This window comes from Strix aluco, chromosome 3, assembly GCF_031877795.1.
Source record: "Strix aluco isolate bStrAlu1 chromosome 3, bStrAlu1.hap1, whole genome shotgun sequence".
NCBI classification, from domain to species: Eukaryota; Metazoa; Chordata; class Aves; order Strigiformes; family Strigidae; genus Strix; species Strix aluco.
The window spans coordinates 72,442,107-72,457,999 of record NC_133933.1 but is presented as its reverse complement, the minus strand read 5'-3'; the positions used below and the strand labels follow the sequence as shown (position 1 = coordinate 72,457,999).

General features: G+C 37.6%; 1 protein-coding gene across 8 annotated transcripts in view; it reads right to left on the bottom strand.

Moving 5' to 3' along the window:
• Positions 1-15,893, bottom strand: part of ECHDC1 (ethylmalonyl-CoA decarboxylase 1) — a 38,588-nt gene that overhangs the window by 14,780 nt on the left and 7,915 nt on the right. For 3 of the 8 annotated variants that reach the window (XM_074819168.1, XM_074819167.1, XM_074819169.1), the window contains 3 exons: positions 10,752-10,894; positions 5,974-6,026; positions 3,946-4,026 (listed from right to left, as the gene is read on the bottom strand). In XM_074819168.1, coding sequence (XP_074675269.1) covers positions 3,946-4,026; positions 5,974-6,026; positions 10,752-10,894 — 277 coding nt within the window. The other 5 variants (XM_074819171.1, XM_074819170.1, XM_074819172.1 and 2 more) reach the window with 5 other exon arrangements.

Here is a 15,893-nt window from a genome sequence, read left to right as displayed (position 1 = left end):
ACCTAAAACCTCCTCCTGATAAAACTAAAAGCCAAAATCCTTGTATACAGCGAAATATTTCCAAAGAAGCTAGTGTGTTGTGCTCTGATGCTCTGAAACCTATTCTTGGAAAAGCTTACTATAGAATACTAATGCCTTTACAGCTTTCCCCCCCACACTTCTTTTTTTAAAGGAACAACAACTGAAAAGTCAGTCACAGTGGGCCTATATCTATGTAGTGGTTAGAGTATCCTCTGCTCCTTTAATTTCGTATAAGTTATATTTAATGCACTAAATGCATAAATACAAGTCATCACAAGAACACACATAACATAAGCTAGTCAACAGCAGTGTGTTTCATTTTATCTCTTATTAGGTGTTTTATGGAACATGCTGAACACCTTAAGATGTAATACATATTTCAAAAAAATATAGAAAACATCCAATTAAAATGCAGCAAGGCCAATTTGATAAATGCAGCATTATTAGCATAAGCTTCTTCCCTTGTTAAAAGCTTGATTCTGTCATTCCTACAGATACAGGGCAGAAGTCTGCTCAGAAAGCAAATGCCTCTTTAAATCAATGGTGCTTTTTACTAAGTAGGAAACTGCTCAGCACTAACAACAGTAATGAAGCTGGCCCTTTGAGATTTAACTGTGCAAGATCAACTACAGCTGAAGAAATTATAGTTGATTAATTTATTTTCTAAAAAAGGAGAATACTGCTGCCTCTACCTATAGCCCATTTTGAGGTCAATGGCAAGACAAACAGGTAGCTTCCCATCTTTGCACTCTCATCCTCTGCCTGGAGACACCACCTTTTAAGTTGAACTCACATAGCAGAGACAAACCTCTATTTTGACTGCAGCATTAGAGAGGAAAAAGGGGTAGGGGGGAAGAGACTGCATTTTTCAGAGGCACTCTGGTACAATGGAAGTCCATTTGCCAAGGGATGTAGGACTAAATTTTCAAAGCTGAAGATGTGTCTAAAAGACCTACACAGACATCGCCCCAGGGAGATTTCTCAAAGGCACCAACATGAACTAGAAGACAAGACAGCTCAGAATTCAAAGTTAGTTATTCTGGCTATTGGCTGGCAGCATACTGCAGCTACTGCACTCAGAGATTATTGTGATCTACTAAAAGCACAAACAGATTAATTACCAAACTGTCTCTGCCCCACATCTAACTGTTAGCTTATTGCCCAACAACCCACTACAATTCTGTCCAAATTCCTTAACCAACCCTGCCAAATCAGTTCTCTCTAACTTCACGCATTGTGCAACTACGAGATGTACTTCAAGTTTCTGCATATAGGGAACTCGGAACAGGTACTTCATTTCAATTACTTGTAAAATTGCATCACTGAATCCAACATTACAGTCATTTGTGCACTTCACTAAAATGGCTGCAGTATCATGCAGAACCACAATGTACACTGACATGTGGCAGCAGAACCCATGAGACAGCTTCACATCAGGGAGAACATTCAACTGTGTCACACTGAAAAAAGTCTAGGTTTCTTGAAACTACTAAAAAGCTCAGCTGTCCAAACCAGTTTCATACCTGCATGGTTTTACATTACTCAGTTTTACAGAAATAATTGAGATAAGACTTCTGACACTGTAGTTATTTGTCTTCCCAATTTTCATATCAGAAAAAGTCTGAAATGATTTTAATTACCTTGCACTTGTCTGGACAATGATTTTTTTTTTTTTTTCCAGTCACATGTTTATGATCTTTATAAGGATGTTGTTCTTATGGAGTCATACTGCAACAATCCATAAGCAGTTAAGATTGAAGAAGATGTTTTGAGAAGACCTATTCCTCCAGATCAGATGTAGTGACTTAAGATGTTTTCACTTTTCATCACTGCCCTTATGTCAGCCATAGATGTGCCATTCAATTTTAAATGATCTATCTTAAAACAGAGTAAGAGACAATTAGCCACAAGAACTGCCACTGAAAGAATGCATCAGTAATATCTTAAACCACCTCAGCTATTTTAAAATTGGATTTGTCCACACCTCTGCTTTAGTAGAGATGTGCAACATGCTGCCAGAGCACATTTCAGAGAAGGTACATAAGCCATTTCCATTCAAGTGATTCACTTCAACTATATTAGTACAGTTAATGTAGTACAGACTGGCAAAGATAAAAATAAGAAAATATTTCAAGCCAATACCAAGCGATTTGGTAGTTTACATGGTAACTGTGAAAAATAGAAGTGGATGTGAAAATTTAGAATTAAAAGCAGATACAACTCACTCATTTTGTTCTTAAAAAATAAAGTGTCCAAACAGTTTATTCAAAGAAGAAAACAAACCTCTCTGATTTCTGTTCTCAATTTCCTCTTCTGGCATCTAGTGACTCAGGACAGAATACATGTTCCACTAATACCTACTCACAGTCCTCAAAAAAACCTGGATTCTCTCCCCTGGTATTAAATTTCTCAAATTCAGGAGCAACAGCAGCACAGAGTATGTTTCTCTATCTTGTTGTTGTTATTAATTAAGTCCCATTTGCTGCTCCTGAATTGCTACTATTTAGTTACACTGGATGGGTGTGTTAGAAAGTAATGGAAGATGGATCAACAGCTGTAGTTATTATGAAAATTATGGCAGCACATCAGAGGAATTGCAGCTGCTCAATTCATGCAAATAAGAGCTACTTGACAATGACTATAATTACACAGTATGTCAAACAACATGGCCGGAATAAAAGTAGAGAGTACATATTTTAGAAAGTCAAAAGATTTCCATTTAATTACGTTCCCACTCCCTAAACTCCTATTTAGGGATAACAGGATTCACTTTCTGTCAACGGATTCACAGATACAGGAAGGTCTACTAAGTCTCCCAGGTGCATTCTCCTGTCAGCGCTGCAGCTGTCAAACACGGTACCTCCCTGCATGTTTACTTGGCATTTATAATACAGCCTGTACGCAGCAGCCATAGTCAGAGCTGAGGTTCCAGTTCACCGGGTGCTGTGTAGGTATGAAGCAAGATCGGGCTGCATCTAGTTTCAAAGCAAAGGAAGACTGCTTCCAAGTGGCTCAGACAGTGCAGATACCATCTCCTCTATCCAAAGCCTGTTCCTGATACCTGCAACAGCAGTGTAATGCTCTAGTTTACTTTGCTTAGTATTACTTTATAAATATAAGTACTTTCAGTTTGTTCTGGGCAATTCCTTTCCCACTTCAGGTGCTGAGGCCCTCTTAAAGAGCACATTTCCTTCTCTTAGACAAAAACTTCACTAAAAGCTCCTCATTTTCAGAGATGGATACGCACAGTGCTTATCCTGTTACATCTGTAGGCTATTTGCACATTACCAACTGTTTAAATAAAGTGACATTTTATTACTTTAGTTTTTCCCAGTTCCTGTTCTGCATTCAGGCTCTTTAATTAAAGCCCTCTGTTTTCTGCTAGCTGTTTCATGCTGGCAAATCCCTGCACCTGCATGGAAAAAAACAGGGACAGAACTTCATTTGCTTTCCACTGCATCTCAAACTCTTGTTTCTTGCTGTACAGAACAAAGTTATGTTACAAATAATAAATCCAGACCATAAAATACCAGACTAATGCAGAAATTTATTTATTTTTACTTATGACAGCCACATAAAGAACATAAAAGGATATAAATTTTGCAGTCCTCCTACCTCTCACTCAGGGGTGAGACGTTGGACCCACTTGGTCTATGACACAGTCAGTTGCTAAAGCTCCTCACTGGTCTTGATTTACACAGTGATCCAAATGGTATAACCTGGCAGCAAATAATCTTTCCTCTGTACTATCAGGAAGCCAATCTTTTTTCCTGTGAAGTCTGCTGGCAAAGCCCAGTTTCACGTGTCTTGGAATTCACAGACCTGAGTCCTGGTAAAAGTGGTACCTCAAGCTTCCCACATTGCATAGGTGCAGTCATTAAATCACTGACCCAACATAACAGCTACTTAAATTGTTGATCTTACCTGAAATCACATGCTGTGGTAAGTTCTGCTCCTCCTCCAACAGCTTTTCCTTGGACTAGCGCAACACTGATCAAAGGCAATCTACACAAGAGAGTTTTGTAACCAGAATTCATGCTTTTAGTCTTCTAGAAATTACAAAAGGATTCAAGCAAACCATCTCTGTAATACAAGATCTGAAAAATATACCATTCCAACTCATTCAAATAACTACATCTTTGTGGGTAAGTAGCACAATACCAAGTCCACTTACACTAAAATGATTATTCCACAATTAATATGGAATCCCAAAATGAAACATCAAGACAGATAGATACATCAAATGGAATCAAAGAAGATCATGTATCAAATGGAATCAAAGTAAATAAGATCATTATGAAAAATATATGCCACAAATAATATCTAAAAAGATTGTCTGGAAGAAGGAGTGACAGGACAGCGATACAAGACCCTACGCTAAGCCAATACACTACAGAAAGCACTAGAAAGGGACACAAAGAACTGCATGGCTGGGTTATCTAAAAATAATGAGATTCAGCATGATACCTTCAGCAGCTTCTTCAAAGTGCTACCATCTCAGCCATCAACAAAAATTTTTTTTTGGAGGACAAACCCATCCTTTGAGGATAGCAACAATCTGTTACCTTTGATCGTGTTGTATTTAATCATACTCAAGGTATTTAATCATGTTAATTAAGGTAATTCAAAGGACAGAGGGAAGTAAAAGTATGTAGGGAGAACCTCCTTCCCCACTGCCATTGTGAAATGAATACTAATGAAGAGTGACTGATGTAAGATAAGCCAAGTTTCCTTGAAGCCAACTGGTTAGTACCAGACTTTGCATGCCGATACAGCTGTTTCGTCTTTTACTACAGATATTTAACTCATTGAGCAGTTTTGAAACCACATTCAGAAGTCAGCTTCTCAATCATGACCACATTTGGTTTTACTTCTACTTTAACAGAAGCACCAACAATTTCTTATGGCCCAAGTTCACTTATGAGCTACAGCACACTTCATACAAGTGAATACATGGCACAAGTGTAACCCACTGGAAGAGAGTAACTTCATTTTTCCTGTGGTCTATGGGGAACCAGAAGATATGGGTCCAAGTCCCCTACATCCACACTCTGATCTGAGGCATCTCTTTCAGGATCATCTGAGGGAGATTGATCCCCATCTACAATAGATGTCCCCAGACAGCAGTTCAGTGCTTCCCCAAACCACAGCTTCAACATACTCCAAGTCAAGGCACCTGAGGTGAGGGCTTAATCCTCATACATCTTCCTCCTCTTTGCTTTGTCCCATCAGTTTTGATTATACGGAGACCAACTTACACAAATGGATTCTAATTCCGATTCTGAGGATTCCTTACAGTACTACTACTAAGTCTCCAATCTCCTGGGCAGCTTTACAGAATAATGTTAATTCATAACACTCTCTCATCTAGATTATTTGAAAACAAAGAATATTTATCTTCAAAGAACTCTGAGCAGAAAAAAACCACACATGGATTTAATAGCAATGTGATTTCTTAAGGGAAACTAACTCTAAAGGAAAGGAAAAAATGTTTTTCAGAAGTACCAGATGGTAGAACTGAATACATTCCTCTTATGAAGTGGGAAGATTAAATAAATATATTAAATAAATGTTACCTGCGTAGGCTGCATAAGCTGGCCCTGCTTGTTTTTTTAAGAGCTACCAATTTCCACTGAGTTACACAAGTCAGTTTCAGAAATTTTGAAGGCTTAGATTTCCTTAACTCTAGGTATCTCCTGGCTCTCTACATATAAGACTATAGAGTTTTCTTCTGTTCCAGTCTCTAGGAAGTCTAGTATTTGCAAAATGTCAAGGCCTAATATAAATCCGTAAATACGTACCTGATTAACATGTGCGAATACAAGGTCTGGGATTCAAAATTACACACTCAAAACTATGTATTTAACTTTAAACATCTTGTTAAAGAGTTAGCCAAAACATATTCCAATCCTTATAATTACTTCATAAAGAAGGGTAAATAAAATATATTACCTCATAAGTCTGGTTAAAGTGTTTTGCATAAACATGCACATATTCATCCCATCCTACAAAGAATAGGAAATTAAAAAATGTTAAGTGATCCTAATGTGAAGCAATTAAACACACAGATGGAATAGACAGGAGTATTCATTACATTTACTCTAGCTGTGTTTTCTCTCTTTGGTTAATTTTGCCTGAATTCCAGCCTAACCCCACTATGCACAAATAGAAAACCTAGTATAAATCAAGTTGTTAAAAAAAAAAAATCAGAACTCAATCAATGTATATGAATTTCAGCTATAATTAAGCCACTGTTAAAGTAACTGCAATACTGAATTTCTATGATGTGAAATTTTACATCCTTTCCTCTTAATTTCCTCTTCTCATTCCCAGTTAAACACCCATAAAGCTGAGTTTTAAAAGTCTGTATAGGACTATAGAGCGCGGCATACTTTTTACTAGACCAAATCTAGAAAGATTTAGACAAGATACAATTTACCAACTTCATTTTTTATTGTTTGGGCCAAAGACATTTCAGCCAAAAAAAACCCCCACCCAACAAACAGAAAGAAGATTCTTCTTATTTCTCTCCTCCTTTATGTTTTACATCAGCTTGCAAACAATAGTGAATAGGGAACAATTGTTCCCTTCTCTTCCAGTACAAGAACTAAGGGGCTCCAAATAAAATCAGTTGCTGCTAGGTTCGAAACAAGTACTTCTTCCTACAACATGTAGTTAAACTGTGGAACACTTTGCAGCAGGGCACTGCAACCTCTACATGAATTCAAGAACGACTAGATAAACTCACTACAGAAAAATTGACAAAAGGTTATCAGATACAAGGTAACACCTCTAGCTCTAGAAGTCTTAGTCCCCAGTGATTTGTAACTAAGACAATGGTTTTGCTTCAAAATATTCTCTATTTGCCTTCCCTGTTCTTATGTTCTTTCTCACATATCTAGTATCAACCAGGAATTCATCAAATGACTGGGCGAAATGACCCAGTATGACCATGTTCATATACATACTGAACTGCATACACTGAACTACACATGTGCCATTTAATCCTTATTTTAAAAAAAGTAAAAAAACAGCAGGTAACGATTTTAGCATGTCTTAAAAAAAACCCAAAAATGAACCAAACAAAAACCCAAACCAAAAAAACAAACAAAAATGGTAGGAAGAAAAAGAAAAACCAAACATCTCTACTGGCATTTACTAATTTCTAAAACACAGTTTTACAGGGGTTGGCAAGTTAAAGAATCCGCCTTAATTAAAAGCTTCTGACTCATACCTCAGGAAAAGAAAAGATATGCAGTAAGTCTTCAGTACATGTTGAAATAGGACCTTGAAATAACAGTAGGCCACCTTCAGCTGATATATTGTCCAATTATTCATGTGTTCAAGCCCTACTCTGCCCAACATGAACAGCATTATAGTGTTTAAGGACAGATCTCTGGCAGATACAAGCTGCCATGACAATCACTGCACAGGAACCAGTGAATTCAGTTTCATTACATTAAAGGCCTGCTTGAAAATTTCAGTACATGTTGATTTACAAAGATGCTTTTAGTTACTACTGTAGCCACCTCCTACACCCATTAAGACCAGTATCAGTATTTCCATTCCAAATTAAAGAACAATCAAATCCTCCATGATAGCTGTTTTAACAGCTAAGTTCAAAACCCACACAAATATACAAGGTACCAGTTCTCAGACATGGACTTGCACAATTCCCACACTACAACCATCAGGATGAAGCTGCAAAAAAACTCTTCAGAGAAAGTAATTTTTCACTTTGTCACAGCAGAGTCCTTGCATTCAAATTGATTGTCTCAATTCATACCAAAATCCAAAACGGTAATTAAAGATTAATGCCAGAACAGACCAGCTTGATAAATGCCTTTATGGCTGAGCAGACAAAAAGAAAGGTCTTCATATTCTCAGGTGGTAGAGAGATTACTGTGTATCACATGGAAAAAATGCCTGCACCAAAAACACCCTGAAAAAAAATAATCACAATTACTTGAGTCCCAGCCAACATACCCTTCAAACCTTCCTGATAAGAAAAATAAGGCTACTAGTCAGACTATTTTATCTGAATAAGAGAGGTGTTCACTGCAGTCTAGTGGAATAATCACATTTTCAGCTCTAATACTGTCCCTGGAGTAAGAAGAAATCTAACAAGCAGAAAGTGAGGTGAAATACAGTATGCAAAACATATGGAAGAAAAGGATTAATAGTTTGCAGTGGGGCTGGGGAAGGCAGGGAAGAAGAAAGTCACCTTTGTAAAGTAGAAAACTGTAACACTGTCTCTCTTTGCTGCAAGAGCTTAGAGTCCACTTTCATTCACTACAGATGGTCTGGAAATACTGCTCTGTCTCCAACTGCTTGAACTCCAACTCCTCTGTGGCTTACTGCGCAGAAACCTCTGTCCTAAGGCTTCTAGACAGGGACCAAGGAAAGTGAAATTCTTCTTTGTGCCTCCTTCCTCTCAGCTGTCTTTTCAAGAGCCTCTCCTGCTTTTCAGCTAGCCAGCTTTTCAAGACTCACTCAAGAATGAGGTTATTGCTCTTGGGAGCTAGGCTTACAGGGACAGGAAGAAAAAAAAAATTTTTTTTTTAAATTCCACTATTAATTTGCCTACTGTGATTTGATCATGTAATGTTAGCACTCGCCAAGGAAGAACTGGCAGGGGCCCCGGGTTTGTTTCAGGGTTAGGAAGTACTGAACATGGGAGGAGGATGAAGAGGAAGCGGAGGAAGAATAAAAGGAGGAGCAGCCACTAGGGGGCATGAAAATCCTTCCAGCATTCTTGGCCATTATTCTGCCTTTTCTGCACCAGAGGGAAAGGCAAACTGTATCATAGATTATGAAAAACACAATCTTTCCTCAACTAACTGGTTGAATAAAACTGTTTTCTGTAATTACTAAAAGTTATGGGCTAAAGCAGCCTTGCAAAAAAATAAAAAGGAAAAACATATCAGTTCAGGCATGAAGCTATTAACTTTTTTTTTTTGCCTTAGGGATGCTTGTGGACAGAAAACTTAACCTAATGCTCTTTTAACCTGAAACCAGACAAAACTCTCTCATCTGCAGCGAGTTAGAGACCAGAGTTCTGCAAGACTAAATAACAGCAAATGTTATTCCTTATTCTATTAAGGTTTTATTTAATAAAGACTGTTAAATCCCACCAAACAGATGGTTTAGGAGTTGGCCATCATAAAGAAACTCTCAGTTCAGGATAAATAGTTTGAACTCTCACAAGGAAATAAAAAGCAATCATGTTTAACTATTCTTGGAACATTTCTGATGACTCTTAGACTTACATTTCAGTACTAGGCACGAGATCTAGATTATTTGCAGAGAATTTTCAACAAAGTTATAATTAACACCTATGCATTTCATTCTGCTCAGTATATCTGTTATGGACCCTAATCCTTACAAGAGCCCTCTCTGCCACTGTAGTGGCTTCAAATAATTTGTATAAACATATAGACAGAATACTAAATGTCAAAGAGTACGAAAGCAAAAATCACTGAATGCAGAACTCTGGAGGAAAGCCTAGACTGCAGGTAAGAAAGAATTGTCCCATGCTTGGTTTCAGCTCCTTTTCTGTTGCTATAATGCTAAAATAAGCTGAAAATTTCAGATTTTAAAAGAATTCAATTAAAAAAACCACCAAAAAAAATCACAGATACATCTATATTTTTTAAATGACCAGTGCTTATAAAGTATCCAAATGAAAACTCCCAAAAAAACATATATCTATAAAGCATGATGTCATCATATTAAGAAAAAGTATACCTCTCATGATGTTCCACAAAGGAAACAGACTCCTATACCTTTTGAAAATTGAACCGTCCTCTTCATTTTATTAGGCCAGAAATATTTAAGACGGTGTTTTTTATGATATGTAGTTTCATCAACAGAAACAAATCACCACTAAAGACAAATACCAGATTAATCAGTTTTTGAGTTGGTGTTCTTACTGGAATGTTCAATTAAATGTTTAATTTGGGTGGTTAACTCCTGAAACCTGAAGCGGCCACAAAAAAAGCACCAGGATGCCAGTTACCACGATCGCAAACCAGGACTTAAGAGCAGCACAGAAAGACCCTCGTCCCCTGCAGTTGACAAAGTTCTATTTCACACATTGCCAAGAACCACATATTAACCCATAAAAAGAATTGCAGCACATATGAAAGTTGTCAAGATGGGTGGCATGTGTGAAAAACTGCTGTCAAACCCTGACCTCTTCAACCCCATAGTTACAGACAACTCACGTGACTAGACTACAAGATCAATGTCAGAGCTCTACAGCACAAGAATTGCATCTGTCCTTCCATTTTATGCAGGTCCAAGCACAGTTTTGACAAAATTGAAACCCTTCTCTAATAGTGACCATTCTACTTATATTCTAAAGTCAAAAACAAATTTATGAGAAATGATTACTTGTATCTGCCTCTAAAGGTCAAACTACTGAAGCACAGCTTATTTGATGTGTAAATTCACCATATACTGCTCTGAGAAACCAAAATGACATTTTTAAAAGAAAAGGCTAGAAAGAATATGTAATGTAGAAATTCAGAGTTATGAATCAATTACAATAACACTTCAGTCATGGCTTAAAGGGGCTGTCAGCAGCATTTTTTCAATCATTAAAAGCTCCATTCTGTGACTTGCATGTAAAATAGCAGCAGCATAGCGCAACACCTCTGTCTGAAAAGGATCTCAGAATATCAGAAAGCTCATTTTTCTCCAAAAACTTAATTTGTATCACTACTTGCCTGGGAGTTGGATATTGCTTTGACAGCATTCAAATCAGATCCTGAGCAAAAGGTGTTTCCTGCACCATAGATGATAAGGCCTTTGCCATCCTTCCAGTTTTCTAGTTCGGTTACCCTCTCCTGGAGTTCTACCATCATAGTACCTGTCACAAGAGGGGAGAAGCAAAATTTTTAATGGGAAATTATTATCACTCTCATGTTTTACATTACATTTTTCACCACCAAAACCAAGTTATCGTTAGTAAATGATGGGTTTAAAACCACAAGGGAAAGCACCTCCTTAAATCCCACGCGCAAGCACTAACACACATTTTTTCCTCAAAGATGCACTTTCCAAAATTCTGAAGGATATCTGTGTTACACTTTAAAAAAAAAAGTGCAAGGAAGCAAGTGCAAGGTGGCAAGCATAAGCTACCTGATTTATTCTTGTTTGCAGTTGCATACATTCAGGACACATGAAGTTACGTGTATCCATCTAGATCTGTCCATCTAGTCATTTTCATGTTACTGACATTTCACCCTGCCCAAAGAACTGGCAGAGTACAGAAAAGCATCATGTGCAAGGTGGGCTCAAGGTACGACCAAGTCAATGTTAATAAAGATTCCTAAAAGAAGGCTAAAGAGTAAACTATGTTGGAGGCCAAAGGCATTTAGAAGTATCCATCCAAAAAAAATAAATAAATAAAGGTATATCTGAAAATAGGAGCAAAGTGTTTTTTATCTTTTAAAAGGAAAAAAAAAAAAAAAATCTTCCTGTAACATCTTTGATTCCCTCCATGGTACCTTTCTAGAAAGGATCTCTTTACAAAGTATATCCTAGGCTCCAAATATATGGATTGTACAGTACTAGCTTTTTATTTCTAGCTTAAACATAACATGCCCATATATTCACTTAAGTACCCTTCCCAACATGGAACTCTAGAAACTCCTGTTTCTAGAGCTTGTCCTAAACTGCAGCATTTTCCACAACCAATTAAGCTTACCCAACATTAACTTACAGCTCTTCCTCTCTGAATGCCAATGACTCTCATTCAGTTATATTCTGAAGAGAAAACATTTACAGAAACTAATTCCAGAAAGCAGGCTATATACAGGCTGATGACACTCTCAGCTTTACCCACCTTTGACAAGAATTTAGATGGACAGGCCTACCTTCTTCAGATAGAAATCTGTTTTAGATTAATACCCTCAAGTGCTCTTTCCTTTTCTGCCAAAAGTGGTGGGTTTTTGACCCTATGCATGCATGTACAGAATTCATCCTGTTCTGAAATTGCCTGTTAGCAGCCATCTTCACATGGGAGATTCTTTTTTTTTTTCCTTCCTGCTTGTTTTTCTTGCAGTTCCTTATGAAGTAAGCTTCCCAGCACCAGGTCAAGAGTGGATGCTCTTCCACCTTAGGCTTGGCTTCAGCCACTGAAATAGCACATTTTGACAATGTTCCTCAAGAGGTCAATAATTAAGTGGATATTACATATTATATACCAGAACAACACTGGGTTGGTTTTCTTCCACTGTCAGGTCCAGACTACGATCCTCTAACAAATCAGAGCACTTTTAGCAGTTCCCTTCCCTTCTGTATTTATAATTTGGTCATGCTTTTTGTGTTGCACATTACATTTCCTTTCACTGAATTTCACCTTGTTGATCTTGAGCTCTGTAGCATTTAATCAAGATCACTTTGAATTCCACTCCTCTGCTCCAAATAATAATCTCCCTGCAAGCTCTCCCAATTTGGGGTCATCTAACAATTTCAGCAGTTCACCTTCTACTTCATCATCCAAGTCATGAATGAAAATACTGAGCAGAACTATGCCTAGATGAGATTTTTGTAGGTCTTCACTTGAAATGCTTTCCCAGACTGACAGTACACTCTACTTTTCTGTCAATGCTTCTGTTTAAATAGGCGTGCATCAACCACATGGATTTCACTTTTTGCATATTTGCCAAGTTTTCTTACAAGAAAGGTATTTGCGCTGGCATCCGAGCTTTGTCACAGTCCAGATACAGCACAACCACTGTTTGTGCTGCTTTCAATAGTCAAAGCAGTGAGGTACTTAAGAGTCTTTCCACAGAGTATTACAAGCCAAAAATCTAGTTAACTGAAAAATGGAGTTTACAAAAAGGAACCATATGAACCAGTTACATGCAACAGCAGGGGACAAGAGACACTGGCCAGAGCTTGTCCTGTCCTCCTGGGAGGATCCCTTCCGTTACTGACAACACTGAACTATTATTTTACCACAGACATAGTCCATGATGTTTGAAATAACAATGAAGAGACAATACTAAAGCAAATCCTCATTCCGCTAGTTGTGGTCCTTCAGTATTTGATTCCAGTAAGTTCATGCTCTTCACAGAACTAAATCTACTTGGAATAATAATTTGTTTGCATCTTAACTATAATCTGAGAATAAATGCTTTAAAGTCAATTCTAGAAAATAAAATCATCACCATTATTATCCAATTCCTGCAGGCTGGCTTCCTTCTCTTTTAAATTAAGTTCAACTTTAGTTCAGCAAGAGGTTGGGCTGCTGAAATTGGTTCCACCAGGCTTAAACTGACATTATTAGCATTTGTTTCCAAAGATACCATTTCAAACAGGTGGCTATCAGATTCCAATTAAGAAGAGAAAAAAAGGCATAACAACCTCCACATTGCCCATTAGCAATTTGCCAACAATTTTGTTCTGCTTTTGGTTCCATGAGTTGCTCAAGCTTAGAATAAACATAATTCCTTTGAGATGAAAAGCTGCTGTGTGAAGTAAATGCCTGGCAAATAGGATTTCTCTCAACAGTTTAATGATGTTTTGCAGCTTTCTAAAGGAAGCATACACGTATATATAAATTCACATCTGCCACTATCCAAAAGCTCCGACACACAGAATTGACAGAATTTATTTGAGGGGGGTATCTACAGGCTCTGGCTGATGAAGTCAACCAGGTCTTACTGGGGCAATTTACAGGTTGCGCATCCCATTCCTTTTCATACTTCTCCTGAAGGGTATTACTTGATAGGCAACAAAAGGAAAAGGATCAAGTTCTTGCTAGTTCCTCAGCAACTACAGTTTACAGACAGTAATGTTAAAATGAAATGAAGAGCAATATAAATTAATATGCTATATCATCCACTGCAGCGGCCAAGTGGCCAGCATGATTTTGCTTCTATTCTCCCTCCTGTAAAAACAAAAGTCTGATAGAGGTACACAGTAGAAAGAAGCAGTAATCTCTTGAACTGCCACAGTAAGATTTTCCAGAGCAAATTTTTGTGGCTACTACCTAGCAAAATGGTGTACTGCTTTCTACAGGGCTCTACACACTACCGCAAAACAGAACTGCCTGACGCCATGGCTCATTTGCTGTATGCTAATAAGGGTCTGCAACAAAGGCAAAACTATTAATTTCCTCATGGGTTTTTGTAGCTCCTCTTTGCTACTAGAGCATCTAATTCACATACACTAATAACTTCTTTTCACAGTAGTCCTATAAGGAGGAAAGATATTTTTTTACAGACCACCAACTGAGCAAAAGAGAAAATATCTGCTAATTTTGGGTGCTCAACTTGAGATGTGCAATATGATTTCAGTACGTTAACACTACATAGCACTTCGTAGAGTCAAAGCACAGCTACCAGTGGCCTAAATAGCAGCTGCAACCGCTCGGCACTTCAACAAATCAGTTCTGAGCCCCTTCTGCCAAGCACCTAGAAAACAGAGAATATAGTTGTAAGTTTCTATGAAAGTTTAGTTTAAGCAGTTTGACTTGTATTACATCCAATCTCCATAGCAGACTGGGCTTTAACTGTTCTTTCTCCTTTCTATTACATCTCATTTCTCATGCCCCTTTCAACTTCCACAAATAAACTGAGAGCACACAGTCTAGAAGCTGTACCTTACACAGTTCTATTTTGAGTCAAAAATAAAAACCAATCTGTAGAAAGAGAGGAAACAACAATGTAATTATGATTTTATAACAACATGTATGCTGACAGGGAGGCATTCAGAAGGACAATCCCCGTGTTAACATCTTTTAGCTACAACTTCTCAAGTTAGGTAATGATTTTATACATGAGCTTTTAAAGGGAAACAAAAGAGTAACTGCAGACACATCTAGGTGCATTATCACTAATTCTGTTGTTCTGTTAGGTTCTCTTCCTTTCAGCTAAGAATTATTAGTGGCAGGAGTAGATTGTTATTCTTCATGTAAACAGCTCTACACTTTGCTAGTGGGTTGCAAACATATTTGCTGACAACAAAGGAACAGTGAGAACTGGGCAGTAAAACAGAACAGCAAAAATGACACAAATGTATCCATTTCAAAATATCAAGAAATAAAGGCATTCTTACAGTAAAGGCTTATGCACAGCTCCAGCTCAGGCAGATGCAGACCCTGAACCTGTGCCACTTATGTCTGAAGAAAACGGCATAAATTGGAATATTCTAGACAGTTAAGGAGAGACAGCAAATACACCTATCTTGGAGATCAAAAGCCTCTCATCATACAGGATTAATAAAACAGGGCACTTGGTTTTGATAGCTAAGTATTGTCCAGTGTAAAAACATATTAAATAGATTCTTGAATACCCAGCTCATTTGATCTTTAACCAACCATTGTACCAATGGTTGAGACATAAGGCATAAGGCAAATCAGGACATAAGGCAAATGAAGAAGAAATGGAAGCCAGTTTGGGTGACTGGCAAAGACCAAATTACAGAAGCTTAAGTTACAGGAAAGGCTTTAGGTGAAAACCAAAAGTAAACTCACCCTTTCCACACACCTACAAAACAAAGATGGCATCTTCCCACCCCCATAAAAATACCCTATATGTTTCCAAGCAGTAGCGATGAAATGAAAGGAGATGCAAGAAAGAGCACAGTAGCAGAATTGTGCCAAGTGGAAAAAAAAGGGGGAGAGGCATGTTCTACCAGAGAGTCCCTGTGTTGTTGAAAATTTCTTAAGGTTCTTATGACATTTATGACAAAGCTACTATGCAGAAGAGCAGGTATTTGATGCATACCTGAATAAAATTTAAGAATTTCTTCTTTTAACGAAGGAACGGTAAGGCATAGCTTTTCATTTTGTTTAGGCAAAATGCTAAACTGGTTAACTGAAGGAGAAAAAAAAAAAAAACAAACCAGCAACGCCA